The sequence below is a fragment of the Nannobrachium achirus genome (assembly GCF_963921795.1).
Source record: "Nannobrachium achirus genome assembly, chromosome: 24".
Lineage (NCBI taxonomy): Eukaryota > Metazoa > Chordata > Actinopteri > Myctophiformes > Myctophidae > Nannobrachium > Nannobrachium achirus.
The window spans coordinates 17,431,693-17,453,540 of NC_137831.1; the positions used below are offsets into that span (position 1 = coordinate 17,431,693).

General features: G+C 43.7%; 2 protein-coding genes across 2 annotated transcripts; both read left to right on the forward strand.

The window, feature by feature from the left end:
* Nucleotides 1–718: 718 nt before the first annotated feature.
* Nucleotides 719–10,217, forward strand: LOC308280110 (nuclear receptor subfamily 4 group A member 2-like; the record flags this gene model as incomplete). The annotated part of the gene is made up of 6 exons (XM_080720373.1): nt 719–1,654; nt 4,981–5,110; nt 5,921–6,096; nt 7,448–7,650; nt 8,535–8,713; nt 9,940–10,217. The coding sequence occupies 6 exons, from the start codon at nt 719–721 to the stop codon at nt 10,215–10,217; spliced, it is 1,902 nt and encodes a 633-aa protein (XP_080576499.1).
* Nucleotides 10,218–19,762: 9,545 nt separating this feature from the next.
* Nucleotides 19,763–20,887, forward strand: LOC308280111 (UDP-glucose 4-epimerase-like; the record flags this gene model as incomplete). The annotated part of the gene is made up of 1 exon (XM_080720374.1): nt 19,763–20,887. The coding sequence occupies one exon, from the start codon at nt 19,763–19,765 to the stop codon at nt 20,885–20,887; it is 1,125 nt and encodes a 374-aa protein (XP_080576500.1).
* Between the last annotated feature and the right edge of the window lie 961 nt (nt 20,888–21,848).

Genomic DNA, 21,848 nt, shown 5'->3' on the forward strand with positions numbered 1-21,848 from the left:
CTGAGTCAGTCTGCAGGAAGACAAGGAGCCGACGGGACTCTGCTGGCAGTGGGACGACTGGATGGGAACTGAACATTTATACAGGCTACAGATTGTATGGAAACGGAACCTTCATAAGGCAACAGATGGCATTCAGTGCTACTGCAGGATGAACATCTAAGGTATTGTGACATTTGCTCTGGATTGGATACGTATTCTCAGCCTATAACCTAAATCTCGGTGTCATCAACTTGCAGTCTAAAGTTGGCACACGTATCCATTGCGCAATTACGCGTTATGGGTTGTGTGCTCGATGTGACGCTATCCCTTTGTTTTTAATTCATTTGTATTATTTATTTTTGTTTGAGTGAATTCGTAGAGAGGACAACAGTGAAGTCCCTGAAGTCAAATAGAGTAACTATGGCATTTGATGCGTCTTCAACTCATCGTCTCCAGATGTTGTCAATATTATGCTGTAGCCTACTGGCGACAATTACGCATATGCGCCTTTATTCGCCATGTATTGTAAAATGCAATCCATGTGCTTTTGTTTGGATTTACTATATATGGATGACTATCTTGACTAGGCTATATGCATCGAGTCTGGCTCGATCAAATACATATCATTAAAGTCAAATGATAGTCTGACTCTTGTCCCAAGGCTATATCACACCACTTCTTCAAACCGAGATCGACTGATAGACGTGTGTGTGTGTCTCCGTGTGTGATTGCAGTGAACATGCCCTGCGTGCAGACAGCGCATCAGTGCGGCTCTTCCCCTCCAGGAGCCCGCAGCCCCGGCAGGGGGGAGCGCGCCTGCTGCGAGCTCCTCACGCCGGAGTTCGTCAAGTTCAGCATGGATCTGACCAACAGCAGCACCGAGGCGGCCACCAGCACCTCCTCCTCCTCGGTCCCCACCCTGCTGGACAACTACTGCTCCGGATACGACGTCAAGCCTCCGTGTCTGTTCCAGATGCCCGGCGTCCACCACGGGGATCTGCCGTGCGTCAAAGTGGAGGATGCCGTGCGCACGACGACGACGACGACGACGACGCACGGATATCAGCATCATCAGCATCAGCACCAGCAGCCAGAGGAGCTGCTGGCTTCCCCGGGCTCCGTCTATTACAAACCCCCGTCGCCTCACACGCCGGTCGCCCCCGCTTTCCAAAGTCCCCCTCCCCCTCATGGTCATGGACACGCGTGGGAAGACTCCGGTTGTCGGTACAGCTTTCGCCAAGACTATCTGGCGGCGGCGGCGCAGAAGAAAAGCGCGCTGTCCCGCCTCTCCCTGTTCTCGCTCAAGCACGGCAGCCCGGGCCACCTGAAGCTGGACGGCTCCCTCCACGTGTCCATGAACCTGGACGTGCATCATCATCATCACCACGCGGGCGCCGCGCACCACCACCCGCTGGACGGCGCCGGGGTGCTGGGCTCCCCCGGGGGGCCGGGTGGTGGTGTGGGGGGGTTCCCCCACCACGTCCTCCAGCTGGCTCACGGCCACCACCACCACCACCACTATGTGGACTATCATCATCACCAGGCTCCGTCTCCCTCTCCCCCGGGCAGGGCGCCCTTCGGCGGCGCGGAGGGACTGTGCGCTGTCTGCGGGGACAACGCCGCCTGCCAGCACTACGGGGTGCGCACCTGCGAGGGCTGCAAGGGCTTTTTCAAGGTAGGCCTACGTCTCTGACTCTGATGGTTTATGAAGTGAGTAGCTACAAGGACCCCGATGCAACAAGTCATAGTGCTTCATTGGGTTTAAGTCAGAATGTTCATGACCACAATTCCATTGATGTGGTTACAGGCAAAACATCTAAATAACAATTCTTCTACATTCTCAATAATTGGGTAGACTTCTTGTAAATTGAGTAGGCCTAATGAAGATGTTTAACAATAATTTCACTCTTGAGAACTATTAATTTGTACCTGCAAGGGGAACTGATCATGTGCTTTTCCTATGCGAACTGCTAGTATTTAATAAATCAATCAAAAAAATATATATATTTTATTGACGATATTTTAAACGTATACAGCATAGTTTGCAAAAAAAACAAAAACACCAATGACTTTCATTGCTACTATAGTGTTGATGTATTATTGTATATTTGTAGGCTATGTCTTTAAATGGGCTTTTTGTGCTATCCTTTTACAATTATTATCTAAATCATACATTGTCAGTTGTCACCCATTGTGGTTCGTTCATTAAACATTCAACACTCAAACACCTTCAATTTGCCATTCACGGTTCTTTTTCACCAAAACCTTTGTCTTCCTTAAATTAGAATGTAATCGATCTATATAGAGTATATATAGATTTATATTATATGCACAATACGAATACATGCAGTGTAGATTATTGATCTATAGGCTACCCTACCCTAGTGTGACAATGGACAACAGCCATGAATATGACAACCCACATGATATTTCTGTTATTCAGAATAATGCAATAAACCAAATATAGGCCTATTGGCTGTATTGTGCCACTTTGGACAGGGAGATAAGTTTTCAGGCACTTAACCCATTTAGAACGGGTACACATTTTGTGTATCATTATTTTATGCTATTGAAAAATAGCAGATGTACAAGCTCGGTGCCGCGCTGCGAGCTTGTAGATCTGCTATTTTTGACCCGATTCTATAAGTGTCTTTTGAATCCTTCTAAGGTTTTTTGAAAAACCTATGTTTCTACATGTGTAAGCAATCTGGCTAGCCATCATCAAAGAAAAGGTCCTTTTCACTTAACTGGAGCTCAGTTAGTCTGTTCTTGAGAGACTACTATGTCAGTGGTTCTCAAACCTTTTCATGTGAAGGACCCCCAAAATGATATTTATTTGGCCACGGACCCTCATTTCAAAATATCTAGTTCCAGGGACCACCCAGAAGCAACATTTGAGTTACAAACGTTCGCTTTGAAAATACATATATTCAAAGATTTGCGCACATTTTCACAACTTTTTCAAAAATAGCAGATCTACAAGCTCGCAGCGCGGCACTCAGTGCCGCGCTGTGAGCTTGTATATCTGCTATTTTTCACTGGTTAAAGCATTCATTAATTCTAGGCCTAAAAATGTCCTGTGAAAATGGTCACCCACGTACTGAAAGTTTTACGCGTATCAGACATGTTGTCACGCTGGCAGAAAGATCCCTTGAGGTTCTATAAGTTATGACTGACCACGGATCAGTATTTGCCCAACGTCTCAACTGTGCACGTCTAGAATCTGTTACAGCTTCAAATGGGTTTGAGGACAAATTTGGAGACAGTGATTAATTTTCTATACCATTTTGAGGCAACTGCAGGCACTTTGCTTTATTTGCTTTGACGTTAAAAAAAAAGGAGAAGAAAAAAAAGAGAGTGGTTGAATGACAAGAAGAGAGCCCTTTGGGCTTATTATGTCACAAAGTCTCAAATAAATGCATGCCTGTCAATTCAATTAAATTCAAAGGAGCTTAAAAAAAGGAAATTAAAAAAAGAAAAGAAGAAGTAGTAGAAGAAAATGGGAAAGTAGACTATGCACGGTTGGAGGGGCTGCAATTGAAGTAACAGAATTTTTCTCACTTTAATATAAGCCTCAGATTTAAAATGTGTTTAAAGGTAGCTGCTTACATGTGCAGTAAGTAGGCTTACGTCTGTCAGAGTTCCAGTCGGTACAGACAGTGTTTATAGGTGCAGTAGGTCTACGTCAGTACTCAGTACCCTATACCAGGGGTCTTCAACGTTTTCAGGCCAAGGACCCCTTAGTCGAGAGAGAGATGAAGCAGGGACCTCCACAAACTTTTCATAGATTCCATAGTTTCATCGTTTGACAGCACAATCGTCAGTGTATTTTGGGTTCATGTAAATTTGTGTTTTCAGATATTTAACCACTTGAACCGTCAATACTTAATAAACTTCACCTTTCACTCTGTACTTAGTCTGCTCTTTTCCCCCTCTACACCAAAGCTCTTTGCCAAAAATAGACGATCTACAAGCTCACCACGCCTCGCGTAGAGGGAGTGTGTCGCTACATGTCATCTTTTCGACACCCGACTCTAACCCTCACCTCCGTGGAGTGAGTCGCTAACCCTCCGGTCGAAATGATGGTCATTCGAAGGAGCTCGATTTCCCCCTTGTAAATCTGCTATTTTTGGCTAAAGTTCTCAGAATATGGAGGCTAGGGTTCAAGTTGTTGATATAAAAAAGGAGGAAAAAAGGTTTCTGTCACACAAAGATTTGGAGGACCCCCTGTAGTAACTCTGAGGACCCCCTAGGGTCTGGGACCCCCTGTTGAAGACAACTGCCCGGCCTATACCTATTCATAGTTGAATGGGGCTGGATGATAACGGTGATGGCACCTCCATACCTTCAAAGTCTGATCGATCCCTACAACCCCACCCGTTCAGTCAGATCAGCTAACACAGCTGAACAGAACCCCCGCTAAAAACCCCAGGACAACGATCCACTCGTCCTAGACTCTTCGCCTTCTTGGCCCCCCTAGCTTCCACTGTGGTCTGAAGACTCATCTCTTCAGACTCCACATTAGCCCACAGTAGGCCTACAAACCGAATCACTTTATATTTACCTCAATGACCATACATGTAATTTAGATAGCATTTGTGCTCTTTTTGATTTTATAGTTTTTACTGAATATGTGCTTGGTCTAACTAAATTTTTCATAGTTTACTATTTCTATGCATTTGATGTATCGATGTTAATGTACCTTCTTATTGTAAATCGCTCTGTATTAAGAGTGTTTGCTAAATGCCTAAATTGTAAATTGTAATGACAGGTCAGCCCCATTCAATCATGAAATGAAAAAGCGGGTATCGGCTGATTTCAGAGCAGAGGGCCACTCGAGAGTGCGGGAAACTCAGTCCTAGTCCTTAGCGTCATAGCCCGCTATACTGGTGATATCAACTTCTAACTGTGGAATATCGTATAATGCCTCCAGTGTGCAAGAGTGACGTGTTTGGCCTAAATTGAGACAAATGTGTGTTTTGTTCTTTTCCCTCCATGCAGCGCACGGTCCAGAAAAATGCCAAATATGTGTGTTTAGCTGCCAAAAGCTGTCCCGTAGACAAACGCAGGAGGAACAGATGTCAGTACTGTCGTTTCCAGAAGTGCCTTGCTGTGGGGATGGTCAAAGAGGGTGAGATTACATCATTACATTACATTAAGATTACAACTGATTATTACGTACGTTTCACTTCGTGCGTAAATGTGCACTTCTTCTTCTTTCGTGTATCATCGTCCTTGATGATTCGTTGGCGACATTTTATTTCACAATTACGCATAATAGAGAGTGGTCTTAAAAGTACTAAATAATACTATTTGAGTGGTGCTAACTGCTCCTACTGTCTGGACTGTGATTGGTCAATTGGTGTCTGTTTTGTATGGCCAGGGTCACATTGGCCAAGCTTCGCAGGACGCTGAATGAAATTATAATAATAATAATCAAATTCTACAAAGTAACTGTAAAGTTTTCAAATAATTGCAGGGGAGCGAAAGTACAACATTTGCCTTTGAGGCGTAGTGGAAGTAAAAGTACCGAAAATGTGAAATACTCCAGTAAAGCTACTTTACACCACTGCATAGTATGCATGGAACAAAGCATCACTGTCGGGTAGAAACCTCGTATCTCCAAGTTTCAAAATGCTATGTTCTTTCGTAAATTAAAGCCTTAATTCATCATACAAGGTTGTTTCACAAAAGTAGTGAAAATAGCAGATCTACAAGCAAATAGCAGATCGACAAGCAAATAGCAGATCTACAAGCAAACGCCTCTGCGAGGCGTTGTGTGCTTGTAGATCTGCTATTTTCACTACTTTAACTAGTTTTTGTAAATACAAATAAAAAAAGGAACGGTTTTGGACATACAGGTTTTCTCCCGACAGCGACGAAAGGTGTTTAATTGCAATGATCCAAAATCCAACACTCCTTTGTATCTGTGTCATCTTAGTGGTCCGGACCGCCAGTCTGAAGGGTCGACGGGGTCGCCTGCCCTCCAAACCGAAGGCTCTGCCGGATCCTTCATCATCACCATCATCATCCTCACCTCCATGCTCCCTCCTGAGCGCGCTGGTCAGGGCGCACGTGGAATCCAACCCCGCCCCCTCTCGCCTGGACTATTCCAAAGTAAACGCTCAATTATGTATTCTACGGGGGTAACGTATTCCAGTCAGTGGTTTTCAACCTTTTGAGGTTGTGGCGTGACCCCTCCAATATAATCATATTTGAACTGGGGACCCCCCAAACTAATCATCATATTTGAACTGGGGACCATCCAACCTGACAAGGTTGGGAATGTAGGAGTTGAGGCTTTACATTTAGTTTGACTCGGTTCCACAGATAAATATTGTGAAAATAGCAAATCTACAAGCTCATAACACCTGAGCTTGTAGATCGGCAAGAAATAGCCAATTTATAACAGTTTTGGGTAGCGTAAAGTTGCACATGGCTACATATAAATACCAGTAAGACACCCTAAGGACGAGAAGCAACCTTGCCCTAAAGGGCGAGAAGCAACCTTGCCCTTAAGGGGGAGGTCACGCAGGACGGAATTCGCAAAGGATGGAATTCATTTGCAAGTGATTCGAGTTGCGGTTGGTTGGTTTTTTTTTTTGACAAAATGTGGACAAAATATTTTCTCAAATATGGATGTGACTGACGTCTGACATCATAGATGTCTTATGGCATAGACCACATGAGACTCACACAATATGTCCATATATGGGCATTCCAAGCTATATGGACTTAATATTGATGACATCAGGGATTTCCATTTATGAGCATAAAAGGACATAATTCAAGTGTGACTCGTGTCGGGCAACAACACTGGTTAGACTGGTTGAATCTGTCCTACTATACCCTTCCTCTGAGCCTGTCGAGTCATCCTGGTGACGTCAGAATGAGTCAGCCATCGAGCTCAGTTGTAACTCGAGCTCAGTTCGGCTGTTCTTGAGAGACTATGATTGTTTAAACATGATGCTCAATAACAACTTGATAAGCCAAAAGCTTATTGATACCAGGTACTCTATACATCTGTTATCGGGTTATCGAGCTACCCTTGTTTAGGGCTCCATCCCTAGTCCCGCCAACCCGTTCTACGAGGGTGCTGAGGCCTGCTTTGCACCCTCATTTTGGCCAGGGAGCACCCCCACCTCTCAGTAATTCCCGAAATTTACATTATAATACAGTAGATCAGCATTGGCTGGCCACAACCGGTTTGGCACACACTCCCATTGGTATGCAAATTTAGCCTTTTGTTTTCACCTGGCCGATTTGAGTTGGGTATCCTTCACTTAAAGCATAGCACCCTCAGCCATTGTGGGCTGCCGCCGGCCCTGGTTGAGAACCACTGGCGTATTCTAAGGTCAATAATAGCTCTCAAAATAATAGGCTACTCCACGGATGCACAGACAGTATAAATCATCCATGCTGTGCATCAAGTGGACACTTGCTGATTAAAATGGTCACCTCTGTTCAGTTCCAGGCCAGTCCGGGCAGTCCTCTGGACGCAGACGACGCGGAACACGTGCGGCGGTTCTACGACCTGCTGACGGCCTCCATGGAGGTGATCCGCGGCTGGACGCACAGGATCCCCGGCCTCACCGCTCTGCCCAGACACGACCAAGACCTCCTGTTCTACTCCGCCTTCCTGGAGCTGTTCGTCCTGCGACTGGCATATAGGTACTTTCACCCAAATAATCACAAAGGCTGTCTATAGCAGTGGTTCCCAACGTGGGTGCCGTGGCACCCTAGGGTGCTGTGATGCCAGTCCTGGGGTGCCGCAGAATAATCTGATAAGATTTGGAATTCAACATTATCACTTCACTATGCTTTTGTAAAACAGACCTGATTTACACTGTACTTGATGAGGGGATTAAAATAGCCGATCTACTAGCTAACAACGTGTCACATCGTGTCACATCGTGTCACAACGTGACGCGTTCTGAGCTTGTAGATAGGCTATTTTTGGTGAACCTTCCCCCCAGAATAGGGATGCTGTTGTTTAAAGGAGCTATAGTCAACTTTTTCATTGTAGGGCCGACACTTTGTTTACATCCTAGTCTATAGACTAGAATGTAAACAAAGTCTGACAATGGCCAAAATGATTATTTTATCATTATTTTACGCTTTTTGTGGTCATTGTTGAATAGAAACACATATGAAGCGTATTATTTTATAAAATATTTTCGAAACATTATTTTTATTTTAGCATCCGTTTTTCAAGAAAAAGTTGACTATAGCTCCTTTAAGTATAATGTTATCTTCAGTCAGGAAACGGATATTTCTCCAATATGATGTAAGATTCTAAAAATTAACAGTGTAATTCAGGGGTGCCCGTGGATGAAAACGTTATTTACAGGGGTGACCTGAGTAAAAAAGTTTGGTCTATAGCAGTGATTCTCAAAAATGTTCATGTCAAGGACCCCGAAATTGACATTTATATGCCAGGGACCCCCATTTGAAAAGATATGCCAGGGACCCCCCCATATAAGAGAAGATCTTGACGGCTCTACTAGAGCGGTAAAGATTAGAACCTAATTGGTGTTGTCCATCATTAACGTCAGATCCAGCCCGGAGGAGGGGAAGCTGGTGTTCTGTGACGGCTCGGTGTACCACAGGCTGCAGTGTGTGCGCGGCTTCGGCGAGTGGATGGACCACATCGTGGAGTTCTCATCCAATCTGCAGAGGATGAGTCTGGACCTCTCCACCTTCTCCTGTATATCTACCCTCGCGCTGGTCACGGGTAAGAGAATATGTTGCAATACTGGCAGAACTTGGTTCAAAACTGTATAGCAGGGGTCTTCAACAAGGGGGTCTGGGACCCCTAGGGGGTCCTCAGAGTTACTACAGGGGGTCCTCCAAATCTTTGTGATAGAAACCATTTTTTTCCCTCCTTCTTTACATTAACCACTTGAAGCCTAGCGTCCATATTCGTAGAACTTTAGCCAAAAATAGCAGATCTGCAGTTTATAAAGTATTGACGGTTCAAGTGGTTAAATATATGAAAACACAAATTGACATGAATCCAAACATACACAATGCTTTTGCTGTCAAACTATGAGACTTTATGGTATCTATGAAAAGATTGTGGGGGTCCCCGCTTCATCTCTCTCTCAACTAAGGGGTCCTTGGACTGAAAACGTTGAAGACCCCTGCTGTATAGAAATTATTTTTTTAGTAGTAGTAGTGCACATACAGAGAAAGTGTTTTTAAAGCATGTAACATTTTGTAAAGTATAAAAGGTAATTCTGTCCAATCGGTATGGTAGAGTCTGCCCCCACTCGACCATGATTGGAGGAAGGCCCCACTCTATCTTGATTGGAGGAAAACCTGTCTCCTCCACCAAAACTGAAACAAATATGGACCAAACACTTTAACTTGTACTACCAGTAAGACTCCCTAATCTGGAGATAAGCGACTGTCAGGTCGCAGTGTGATTTTAGGCCAAAATGTGTAGGAGCAGTGTCCAAAAATGTGTTTTTAAAAATCGGACAGATGGTGGCGCTATATGTGACAGATCCATGTTGAGGAGATGAGTGTAGACATACTGTGTACCGATTTGCGTGATTTTAGGGCAAAATCTGTAGGAGCAGTGTCCAAAAATGTGTTTGAAAAAATCGGCCAGATGGTGGCGCTATATGGGACAGATCCATGTTGATGACATGAGTGTAGACATACTGTGTAGCGATTTGCGTGATTTTAGGGCAAAATCTGTAAGAGTAGTGTCCAAAAATGTGTTTTAAAAAATCGGCCTGAAGGTGGCGCTAAATGGGACAGATCCATGTTGATGAGATGAGTGTAGAAATACTGTGTACCGATTTGCATGATTTTAGGGCAAAAATTGTAGGAGCAGTGTCCAAAAATGTGTTTTGCAAGAATCGACCTCATGGTGGCGCCATCAGAACATAGACCCATTTTGCTATTATTTGAATTAAATGAAATCACTTAACCCTACCTTTAAACCTGCAGAGAGGCACGGATTAAAGGAACCCAGGAAAGTGGAGGACCTCCAGAAGGCTATAGTCACGTGCTTGAAGGACCACGTGGTGAACTCTAACGAGGAGGACGGCGGTCACGGAGGCTCGTCGTGTCGATCGAACCACTTATCCAGACTCTTGGACAAACTGCCCGAACTCCGCACTCTGTGCATCCAGGGCCTGCAGAGGATATTCTACCTCAAACTGGAGGACCTGGTGCCGCCTCCGGCCGTCATCGATAAGCTATTCTTGGACACGTTGCCATTTTAACTGTCATGCAAATCGTCGTTGTCGGGTGGAAACCTTGTATGTCCAAAACCGTTTGTTTTGTATTTATCATTTTAAAAATGATCGAGGCGTTGTGTTCTTGTAGATCTGCGATTTCCACTACTTTTGGGCGGCACTCTTGTATAATGAAGCAGGGCTTTAATTAAAAAAAAAAACATACACATTTGAAACTTGGAGATACAAGGTTTCTGCCCGACAACGACGAAATATAGAGTACCCAAGTCCTGGCGTCACTCGTTCATCCCCTGGTTCCCGGAAGTAATTTCTCTATTTGGGTCATCTTTAAAATCATCTTATATACTGTAAGAACCGTGGTCCACAAATAAACTGTCTCTGCAATATGGTCGGGGAGGTGGCTCTGTATCGTTTACGATAGTCAGTCACTCATACAGTCGGTTTCGAAAATGTAACTAATTTGGCGGCAGTAACATTAGCGTTTTCTCGAGTCAGTTGATTCTTCACATCCATATGAGTCAAATCGCCCGAGATCATATGCTTATTTTTGGAACACATGTTCTCATATGCCGCAATATGAGATTTATTTTAAACGGGACCCAGGTGGGATGTGTAAATGACGTCAGACTTCGGTGCTCTATGTTTACTGAAACATTTTTGTAATTTTTAGGCCTAATATCGAACCTCATGGTCAAAGCTATTCTTTCGTTCTATCCCTGTTGTTTTGTCGAAATATAGCATTATCGTCTCTGTGGGGTGGAAACCATGTCCAAAACTAAGGATTCAATTTCAAAGGAATCAAAAGTAGCTGATCTACAAGCTCGAAACCATGTTTTGTGCTTGTAGATCTGCTACTTTTGATGCTTTTGTGTGATGCTGTAGTATGATCAAGTAGGGGTGTTAATTTATGTTTGAAAAAACTAAAAACTAAAGTTAGAATATGGAGATAAGAGGTTTCTGCCCGACAACAACGATAAGTATCTGTCATCATTAGTGTTTCAAAAAGCAGGTTAAGCAGCTATTTTCTTTTTTAATTTGTAGCCAAGTTATATGTTTTAAAGTTGGGACTTTAATTGTCATTAGATGCATTTATTGCAGTATATCTTGATATGAGAAACAGGCCCACATTAACTTCAGGAATAGCAGTTATATGAAATTAATTTCTGGTTGTCTATTGTCATGTTTCCAATAATTCCTGTCTTATCATCAACTTGAGCGTCTCCTATATTTTATTTAGGTTATTTATAGCAGGCCTATATAATAGTCATAAGTTGGATAAGTTAGTCGAGGTTAACTTGTATGGTCAATGATGTATCTGTTAGATATGGAAAGGTCTAAATCAATGTGTATGTTCTCTAATGACTAATTTGTTAATTACCCGGAACTTTCATTCGTTTAATGGGGCATTCATAGGCCCTATGTGTCATTTCTGTCACAGGTTAAGTGAATAAAACGATACCATGATAATGTAGACTAATACAGCCCAAAATTGTGTTTTTTCTTTTTGTTATTCATTTTAAGATGAGTTTTTTTTAATCTAAAACGTCCTTTAAAATCTTTTTTTTATTATTGTTAAATTGTATTTATTTATTCATTTTAGTAGGCCTAACACCCATGAACTAACAAACGCACTGAATGATTCCAAAGGCTTTCTCGATATCCGTACCGTTTGTGATGATAAACCTTATATTGATTCATTTTTAAATGAATCAGCGCCACTGCCAAATTGCTCTTTGTCTGTCGAGTCACACAATGCAAAATACTGTTTATTAATAAAATGAATCAATACACTGAGGTAATGAACAGCACAGCCGAGGAGCTGTTGAATGCATTGATTAGTCGCATGAGGTGAGGTATGGTAGCTTCTAATTTCCATATGCTCACACGTATCCATTGGAATGTTTTCAACATATAAAAGGTATTAAAGGTAGAGTAAGTGATTTTCCTTTGGTTAAAATGAGATTTAAATAGCTCTATATTCTGATAGGAGCCCTAATCATTGTTATAGTACTGTATATAGAATGTTCAGAAGTTCAAATAGGAGTCTCTATGTCTCTCCAGCTCTTTAGTAAACAGAAAAGGCATTTTGAGTTTGGGATATCAATTTTATCCAATCAGGAGAGAGAACTCACACAGGATATAGATTAAACAAATTAAATTGAGTGATGACAAAAATCAATACGCAGACAAAATACAAATATATAATGTAAACTGATAAATGAGGTCTCTCTTCTGATTGGCTGGACTTTGCCACCCACTTGAAAACGTATTATCTTGGCTTACCTTCGAACAACGACATGTACAGGGCATTCACGAATAGTGATTTTTAGTATTCGAATTATTCGATCTCAAAGTATTCGAATAGTCGAATATTCGACAGGACTGGCCAAACTGTCAAATATTAACACTTTGACTGCCACAATGTTAAGGGTTTTAAGGGTATAACCCTTGCCACCATAGACGGCCATTCATTTTTGACGGAATAAATTGAAAATGGTAGGATGTACGAAAATTGACAAAAGTTTCAGAGAATATAGAGTCGGAACCTTAGCTTTCACCATAAAAATTTCGTCCTGCTGTGGTGTTCTGCTGTGGAGAAACCTGAGGGAGAGCGAAAGCTGTACAGATGAAAAAGGAGCATCAGAAATTTACTTTCTGAGATAATTGAGGTCAAAGGAAAAAAACTTTCAGAAGCCCTAGAAACAAATTGGTAAATGGTACAAGAACACACAGTACCTCTAAATGACGAACAGGGTGCCGGCCATAATGCTGTAAAAAAAAAAGTTGTACCGTGGTCTAGTTATAAGGCAGGAAAGTGGAAGAAGCCAGGAGACTGACAGAGGCTCTTTTTTCATCTTCCCAGGATGAAGGAGAGACAGAGTAGAATCCACTGTGTTTTGACCTGGGATTTTTTATTCAAGCCTTCAGTTAGACATCAGACATCTCAAAAATAAAGATAAAAACTCTGATAAAGATTTAAAAAAAACTTTACATTGCTGTTTCACTTCAGTATAGTTGTAGATGTGTTCCATTGCAATCATCATTTTAGTCACTTCAAACTAAAACGGTCAAACTACCCTGAGCAATTCAAAGTCATAATACATAAAATTAAATAAAAATGTATGTACATTCATATGGAAATGTTTGTATTGACAAATTCAAGCCAACTGCGACAAACTTCACCATGTTAGAATCCAGACCAGGCAACTGCAAGTAAGAGTAATTATGAAAAAAAAAACATAATTACCATAAGGTATATATAATTATTTGCTATACATTTTATATACACAGGTACATATATTTCCAAAATAGCAGATCTACAAGCTCATAGCCCGGCACCGCGCTATGAGCTTGTAGATCTGCCATTTACATATGATGCCTAATAGCCGATCTACAAGCTCATAGCCCAGCAAGGCACTATGAGCTTAGTATTTTCATGGCTCTCCTTTTAGTAGACCTTGTACCAGTGAACTGTACCGTCATGAAACTGTACCTTTTCCTATGCAAACTTCTAATAAAGTCTTCAATCAATCAATCAATCAATCAATCAATCAATCAATCCCTTCTTTGTATTTACCTACTGTATGTTTTTATACTGTTTTTTATTTCCCTCTTTTTTCCTGACTATATCTACTGCATAGTACTGTGTTCTATCCGTCTGTCATTCAATGTTATATGAGATACTGCAATGGTTTACTATGGAAATAAGCATAGTCTTTTCATGGATCTCATGATCTCCTTTTAGTAGACCTTGTACCAGTGAACTGTACCGTCATGAAACTGTACCTTTTCCTATGCAAACTTCTAATAAAGTCTTCAATCAATCAATCAATCAATCAATCAATCTCTCTCTCCCCAACTTTCTCTCTTGTATCATGGCTGTAAGGTTTATTCTAACGCAGTTGGTTCTCTAGCGGAAAAAAAAGAGAGAGAGAGAGAGAGAGAGAGAGAGAGAGGGGGAGAGAGAGAGAGAGGAAGAGAGAGAGGAAATCTGAGCAGGCTTAGCAAACAACGTTGGCACCGCTTCGATGGGTTACCTTTAGAATAAAACACGATAAAACTATAAACATACAATGAGGATTACCACTGGGATTCTTTTTCGATCTCCATCTCGCTGGATTGGTCAGACTGCGACGTTTGCGAGTGACTTATAGTGGTTGTTTTGCTGGGATGTGTTTGTTTTGCACTAAATGGAGCATCTGTCCTCCTTTCTCACCAAGCTAAGCTAAAGAGGCGTCAATTGGGTATGGCAAGCTATGGCAGCTGCCATACCTTGGCTACAGGGGGAATATAATAAAATGTACTGTAATCGTGCCTGTTGTAAAGTTATGGTAACATGACTGGTGTCTTGCACGCAAGCCTCGCGCGCGTGAAAGACACCAGTCATGTTGCCATAACTTAGCTTTTTCTGAACTGACGCCGCTGAGCTAAACGCCCTGCTCGATCGGTGGCCACCTGTTGTGATCCGAGATGAGCATAATCATCTCTCATCTCATGCTTGCTGTCGGCGACCCCCCCAAACACGCCAATACACCACTGTATATCAATCAATCAATCTAGCAACAACCACTTACTTTATATAGCAGTTCTTTTCGCTGCGACGCCGCGGCTCGGTGGTCCCTGGTGGCCTGGTCGATGAACCATGACGATCCAGTAAAACTTTTCAGATAACATGTAACGGCTGTAGAAGTAGTCCTCAGTAGTATAGTAAAGCACTAAACTAAACCCCCCCCCCCAAACACATGCTGGCTGCTGCTCCTTCCGTGAATGCCGTCCATCCAGCAATCCCAGGCCTGGGGAGGACGGTCATGTACCAAATCACCATGGTAACACAAGGTAACACAAGCTGATTGGCCACACAATGGTAACCATGGTGATTTTAGTCATTCCAGGGCCCAGGACGGCTGAATCCAAGCGTCAGTGATACATATGCTCCTAATCTTGTGTTTAATAAAAAAAAGACATTTATGTGGCATATGCCGTTCGTGGCGGTGAAGGGGGGGTAAAAACGTATGTGGCATATGACCTCCGTGGCGGTCAAAGTGTTAAGTATAGAGGCAAACATTGTGAAAATAGCCGATCTACATGCTCACAACTATTTTCACAATATTTATCTGCGCAACCGATATTAATACCTACAATTCCAAGTGCTTGTCAGGGTGGGGGTCCCCAGTTCAAATATGTTTATTTTGGGGGTCACGGCCTAAAAGGTTTTGAGAACCCCTGTTATCCACCAGGGGCATTGACAACTTATTCTTATGACTTCCTATCTAGCCAAGCTTTATCAACTATATATTTTTTAAATAGAAAACAATACAAAAATAAAAATAAGCAAATATTCGACTTCCGTGAACAACTTCGAATAGTGACTTTGATATTCGAATATTCGAATATTTGGTGAATTCCCTACCTACTGCACATGGTCTGTTCTGCCAACCAATAAGCCTACTACTACACATAATGTGACCAAACCAGTGATGTTCAGCCTTCTTACTTTTCAGATGTAATTTTAGCTATTGAAAAATAGCAGATATACAAGCTAGCAGCGCGGCACCGAGTGCCGCACTGCAAACTTGTAGATCTGCTATTTTTGAAAAGTCGTGAAAATGTGTGAAAATCTTTGAATATGTATTTTTTAAGCGAACATTTGTGACTAAAATTTTGCTTCTGGGGGGTCCCTGGAACTAAATATTTTGAGATTTTCATATCATTTTGGGGGTCCTTGACATGAAAAAGTTTGAGCACCACTGACATGGAAACATAGGTTTCTTGCACACATTTTCACGATTTTTCAAAAATAGCTGAGTGCCGCGCTGTGAGCTTGTATATCTGCTATTTTTCAATAGTTAACATTCAGTGAATCCTTACCCTAACCCAGGGCCCAGAATTTGGTGTGACGCCTCTGCCCCCACACATGGCATTCCCCCTTCTTCTGGGAGGGACAATTGATTTGATTTATAGGATGTAAAAGGTCTTATAAAAACGATTATGCTTGCTAGACAGTATAATATAATAGGCCACAGATTGATAGTCCGGCAGAGCAATGCACCGGCTTTTCGCGGCATGTCGAGATAAACCGAATCGATACTATTGGTGAAACGTCAAATTATACTCTGACAGAGCGGAGGATGATTGACAGGTAAAGGAAGGGGGCAGAGGGGAGGGGGCTTTCACAGAGACACACAGAGACAGAGAGAGAGAGAGAGAGAGAGAGAGAGAGAGAGAGCACAGTAGGTCCCCAACTCCCCACATGATTTTTCTTTTTTCTTTTTTTGGGGGGGGGATCCTCCAGATGACAGTGACAAAATGACAGTTACAAAAGTAAACAAAAGTAATCAACAAACTCTACTATAAATACTGGTCAAACATTGGCCAAGTTGTCAAATAAAAAGAGCCGAAACATATGAAAATAGCCGATCTACAAGCTCACAACTGTGAGCTTGTAGATCTGCTATTTTCACAGTCAAAGTCAAAGACAATATAATGCCTCAACTCCTAGTGCTTGTTAGGGTGGGGGGTCCCCAGTTCAAATATGATTATTTTTGGGGGGGGGGGGGGGGGGGGGGGGGGGGGTCACGGCCTGAAAGGGTTGAGAACAACTGCTTCATGCTTATGAGTAGAGTGGATGCAAGGGCAGCAAGTCAGGGGGCAGACAGACAGACTTAATAAATAATTGTCGGGTGGAAACCTTGTATGTCCAAAACCGTTTGTTTGTCATCGATTACGATTTAGAACAGGTCAATCAGGTGACAGATTACATTTTAAAAGTGGCCTATATAATAGGCATGGGTAAATCTGTCAAGCCACCGCGGTGGTCGTGGCTTTTCTTGGGGGTGTCTGGCAGGGACGTGCTGGACCCCTGATTCAGCCCGGGAAAATTAGTTGTAGAGGCCCTCATTGCACGCTCACCCTCATTGCATAGAGAGAGATCTCTCTCTATAGCGCTGCTTCTACTCAAAGATTTGTCATTTCAGATCATGACAAGTGACAAGCCAGTGGGCCAATTACATGAGTTATATTTCGTCATTGTCGGGTGGAAACCTTGTATGTCCAAAACCATTTTAAAAATGATTTAAACTAGTGAAAACAGCCGATCTACAAGCACACAACGCCTCGCAGTGCGAGGCGTTGTGTGCTTGTAGATCTGCTGTTTTCACTACTTCTGTGCGACAGCCTTGTATGATGAAGCAGGCCTTTGCTTTGCGAAAAAAAAAATACAAATTTGAAACTTGGAGATACAAGGTTTCTGCCCAACAAGTGACGATTTACTTTGTTGGCTGCCTAGCCCCCAAAATGGAACGATCGAAGGCCGACATTTTATTTTTATTTTTTTCCTAATGGCCGGCCTGGACCGGCCGGGAATGAACCGGCCATTCGGGAGTTGTCCCGCTTTTCCCAATGGCCAGCACGTCCCTGGTCTCTGGGACAGCCCAGATAAGGCCTAAGCTGTATTGAAGCTGGCTTGACGCCGAGATCAGACACCTGGACCCTCAGAACGCCTCCCCCCCCCCTCCCCCCCAGTTCATGCAGGCTCTTGAGATAAGAAAGACATATATGGTCCCTATATGTCTAGTCACAGAAGAAACGGTGAAATAAATATGTGAAAAGGGCTCGAATCGCTGCATTTGTCAGTTTTCTTTTGACCAGACACAAAACCTAAAAAAAACATTTCGTCACTGTCGGGCAGAAACCTTGTATCTCCAAGATTCAAATTTGTATGTGTTTTCGTAAAGTAAAGCCCTGCTTCATCATACAAGACTGTCGCACAAAACTAGTGAAAATAGCAGATCTACAAGCACACAACACCTTGCTTGTAGATGTGCTATTTTCAAAAGAAATCTTGAAAGAATTTGGAATCTTTTTCCCTGGCACAGGGAACATTTCGGATGGGTCGGAGTCTGCAGACTATTAAATTGAGACTGAAAAGCATGCCCAAATAAGCACTTAAGAAAGAAGCTAAAAAATTAAACGCAAGCCTGCAACTACCAATATTTACAAGTGACTTTACAGGAAAACAAGCCCAAAGTCCCTTATAATATAAGCTGACCTGGCAACAATGTTCTGCGCGTGTGCGTGTGTACGGTGTGTGTGCGTGCGTACCTCTACATGTCTCTGACCACATTGTGTGTGACCAACACCAGATTGAGCTCAAACACAGCTGTCTGCGTTGGACTAATTGGGCGGGTATTCCGGCGGGGGGCTGTGTTTGACCAGAGGGCCACCTTCAGGGGAGGGGAGGGGCGGGGCGGGCGCACAGTGCACATAATGTCAATTCTCCATCTGTATGCACAGGGCATGACAAACCGTCCTCCCCCTGACCCGTGTGCGTAGAGCAGTGCTTCTCAACCTGTGAGGGGTCCCCACATGACTTTTGGGGGGAGTCCCCAGATGACAATTTAAGGACTTCTGATTTCAAGAAGGCAATGTGTTTGAAAGTAGATGATCTACAAGCTCACAGCGCCTCGTAACATTTATCTGTGGAACCGACAAATGAAACTGAATGCCTCAAATCATATCAGGGTTCAAAAATATAATTATTTTGGGGGGTCACGGCTTGAAAAGGTTGGGAACGACAGGTCATAGAATAATGCCAGCAATTGCCGACCTGCAATTGCAGTTGAGTTGATCCCTCGATGCAATGCGAGAGTGTGGTCTAGCTCTAGCCTGGAGCCAACACTAACACTCCTGGATCACTGCCCTCCACACTCAACTATCTAACATCAGGGTCTTGAGCTCTACAGTGTTGTTCGCTAAGCTGTCACGCTGCAGTGCATCTACGTATGGTGGAGTGCTTCTTGCCTTTCCTGGCTTTGCCCTGGGTAGTTCGGGGTCACTGAGTCAGTGCCCTGCCTGTGGTAGGTCCCCAACTCCCCTTAGAGGTCCACTTTTCTCACCCCCATCTAATCTAACTATTAAACGACGAAATGTCTGACGTCATCACATCATCACCATCAACAGCCAATCGATCTGGCGACATGAGCGCGACATCACATGTATTATTTTCCTAATGATTTAACACTTAAAACCCTATATAAATGGCTGGGACAGAAGATCAGTCATTGATGTACGTATATAACTAGTGGTTTGCACACGCTCCACCCATTTTATAGTAAGATATTATGATGTCACGTCCTCACATGAAGCTTGACAAATTCTGGCGATTGACCCGTTTATAGTCTGGTTGGCTGAAATGTCATGTGAAGCTCACCAATGCACCAATCCTCAAGATTTGTGGACATACAGTATGCCCGTCGGATTGGCTACGGGCATAGACGGCCCCTCTCTTGGTCCTTATGGCCTGGGACGTGAACTGGGTGACGTCATCAACCAGTTGATGACATCACTCTGTGTTATTTCAAAGGTTTTCCCATTGGATGACGTCAGTGCAGACACACGGACGTAGATTCCCTAATTTATAGATATAGATTGATAGACTGAGTTTGTATTCTGAGATTCACATTCTCTGCGGCTGCATATAATTCAGCTTCATCTACCGGGAAAGAACTGACACCTGTACTTGTGACGAGGTGATTGGGAAAGGTTCATAACCAAGGACAATTACTCACAGGAGAATGGCTGAGAAGGTCCTAGTCACCGGTGGAGGTGGCTACATCGGCAGTCACTGTGTTTTGGAGCTCGTTGAAGCGGGCTATTGTCCGGTTGTCATGGATAACTTCAGCAACAGCACGCAAGGGGATGTACCTGAAAGCATTCGCAGGATAGAGAAGTTCCTGGACACCAGCATCGAGTTCCATGAACTAGACATGTTGGACCAATCTGGATTAGAAGAGCTCTTTAAGAAGCATTCGTTCAGCGCTGTGATGCATTTTGCTGGCCTGAAGTCTGTCGGAGAGTCAGTGGAGAAGCCACTGCACTATTATCACGTTAACCTCGCCGGCACCATCAACCTGCTGCAGGTCATGCAGGCTCACGGCGTGCACAATCTGGTCTTCAGCAGCTCGGCCACGGTGTACGGAGACCCGCAGCGCCTCCCCATCGACGAGCAGCATCCGGTGGGCCGCTGCACCAACCCTTACGGCAAGACCAAGTACTTCATCGAGGAGATGGTTGTTGACCAGTGCAAGGCTGAAAAGGACTGGAATGCAGTGCTCCTACGCTATTTCAACCCCATTGGAGCTCATGCCTCGGGCCAAATAGGAGAAGATCCACAGGGAATCCCCAACAACCTCCTGCCATATGTAGCCCAGGTTGCCACCGGAAGAAGGAAGCACCTCAGCGTGTTTGGGAATGACTACGACACAACCGACGGAACAGGTGTGAGAGATTACATACATGTTGTAGATCTGGCCAAAGGACACATAGCTGCACTCAGGAGGCTGAAGGACAACTGTGGCTGCAAAGTGTACAATTTGGGAACAGGGGCAGGTTATTCCGTGCTGCAGATGGTCAAAGCTATGGAGAAAGTCTCAGGGAAGGAGATCAACTACCAGATCGCCCCTCGAAGAGAAGGGGATGTCGCAGCCTGCTATGCGGACCCTCGCCTGGCTGAGAAGGAGCTGGGATGGAAGGCCAACTTTGGCATGGAGAGAATGTGTGAGGACCTGTGGCGATGGCAATCCCAAAACCCCAACGGATTTAACAAAGCATCATCTCTTGATGAAACGCCAGCTGCTGAGTTATGTCTTCATCAAGTTGAATCATGTCTTTCTCCAAGTCACCAGACCAAAACATACTAGAACGGTGCAATTCAGGGAAATTGCAAGTGTGGTTGCAGGACTCCACTGGGAAATGAATTCTGTCTTACCATTTATATTATATATACAGTATTGTGATGTCAACAGTGTTTGGGAAGTTACTTGTGTGTGTGTGTGTGTGTGTGTGTGTGTGTGTGTGTGTGTGTGTGTGTGTGTGTGTGTGTGTGTGTGCGTGCGTGCGTGCGTGCGTGCGTGCGTGCGCGTGCGTGTGTGTGTGTGCGTTAGCTAGTGCATGAGTTAAATACCCACAATGTAAACTAGGTCAAATGAGGAGAATGGAGCTCAGCAGCAGCCATGCCTGAAGTCCAGAAACCCACTATCCCTCGCTGTTGAGAGGGGTTCCTCTTTGGATGCGTGGTGGATGAGTTGTTTTTGCAGTGCAGGAGACCCGGATTCAAACCTATACTGTAGGTGGTCGTGTGGGACTCTACCCGCATACAGGCGAATGACAAACACAGAAGGGTGTCAGAGTGGAGGAAAAGAGTTGTTTACAATGCCAACTCCACCCAGGAAGAGATGTAAGAGAACGTTTAATCCACAGGATTAGGGGCTGCTGGGGACTTGAAAAAAAAAGAAGAAGAAAAAGAAAAAAAGATCTCAATCCCTCTATCGTGGACCCTGCATCTCTCCTCTCCAAAAGGTGTCTGATGGGACCGTTTGAAGAGGAATAACGGGTTTGGGTGAAGGTATAGAGGCTCAGGAGGAGTGGATGGGGTGGGCGTTTGAGGATTATAAATCAGGTTTACATTCACACACACAGCCCAGAGGGCCTGGGGCAATGGTCTCTCTCTCTCTCTGGTGGGGGTTTAAGGGTTTGTTTCTGCTTGTGACCTTTTGAAGAATCACAGTGAAAGTATGTGAAAGTTTAGTAGGATAAGGGAAGTGAAAGTGACTTTAGCTATAGTGGAAGTGAGAGGTGTACTGTACATAACTGTATTATTTC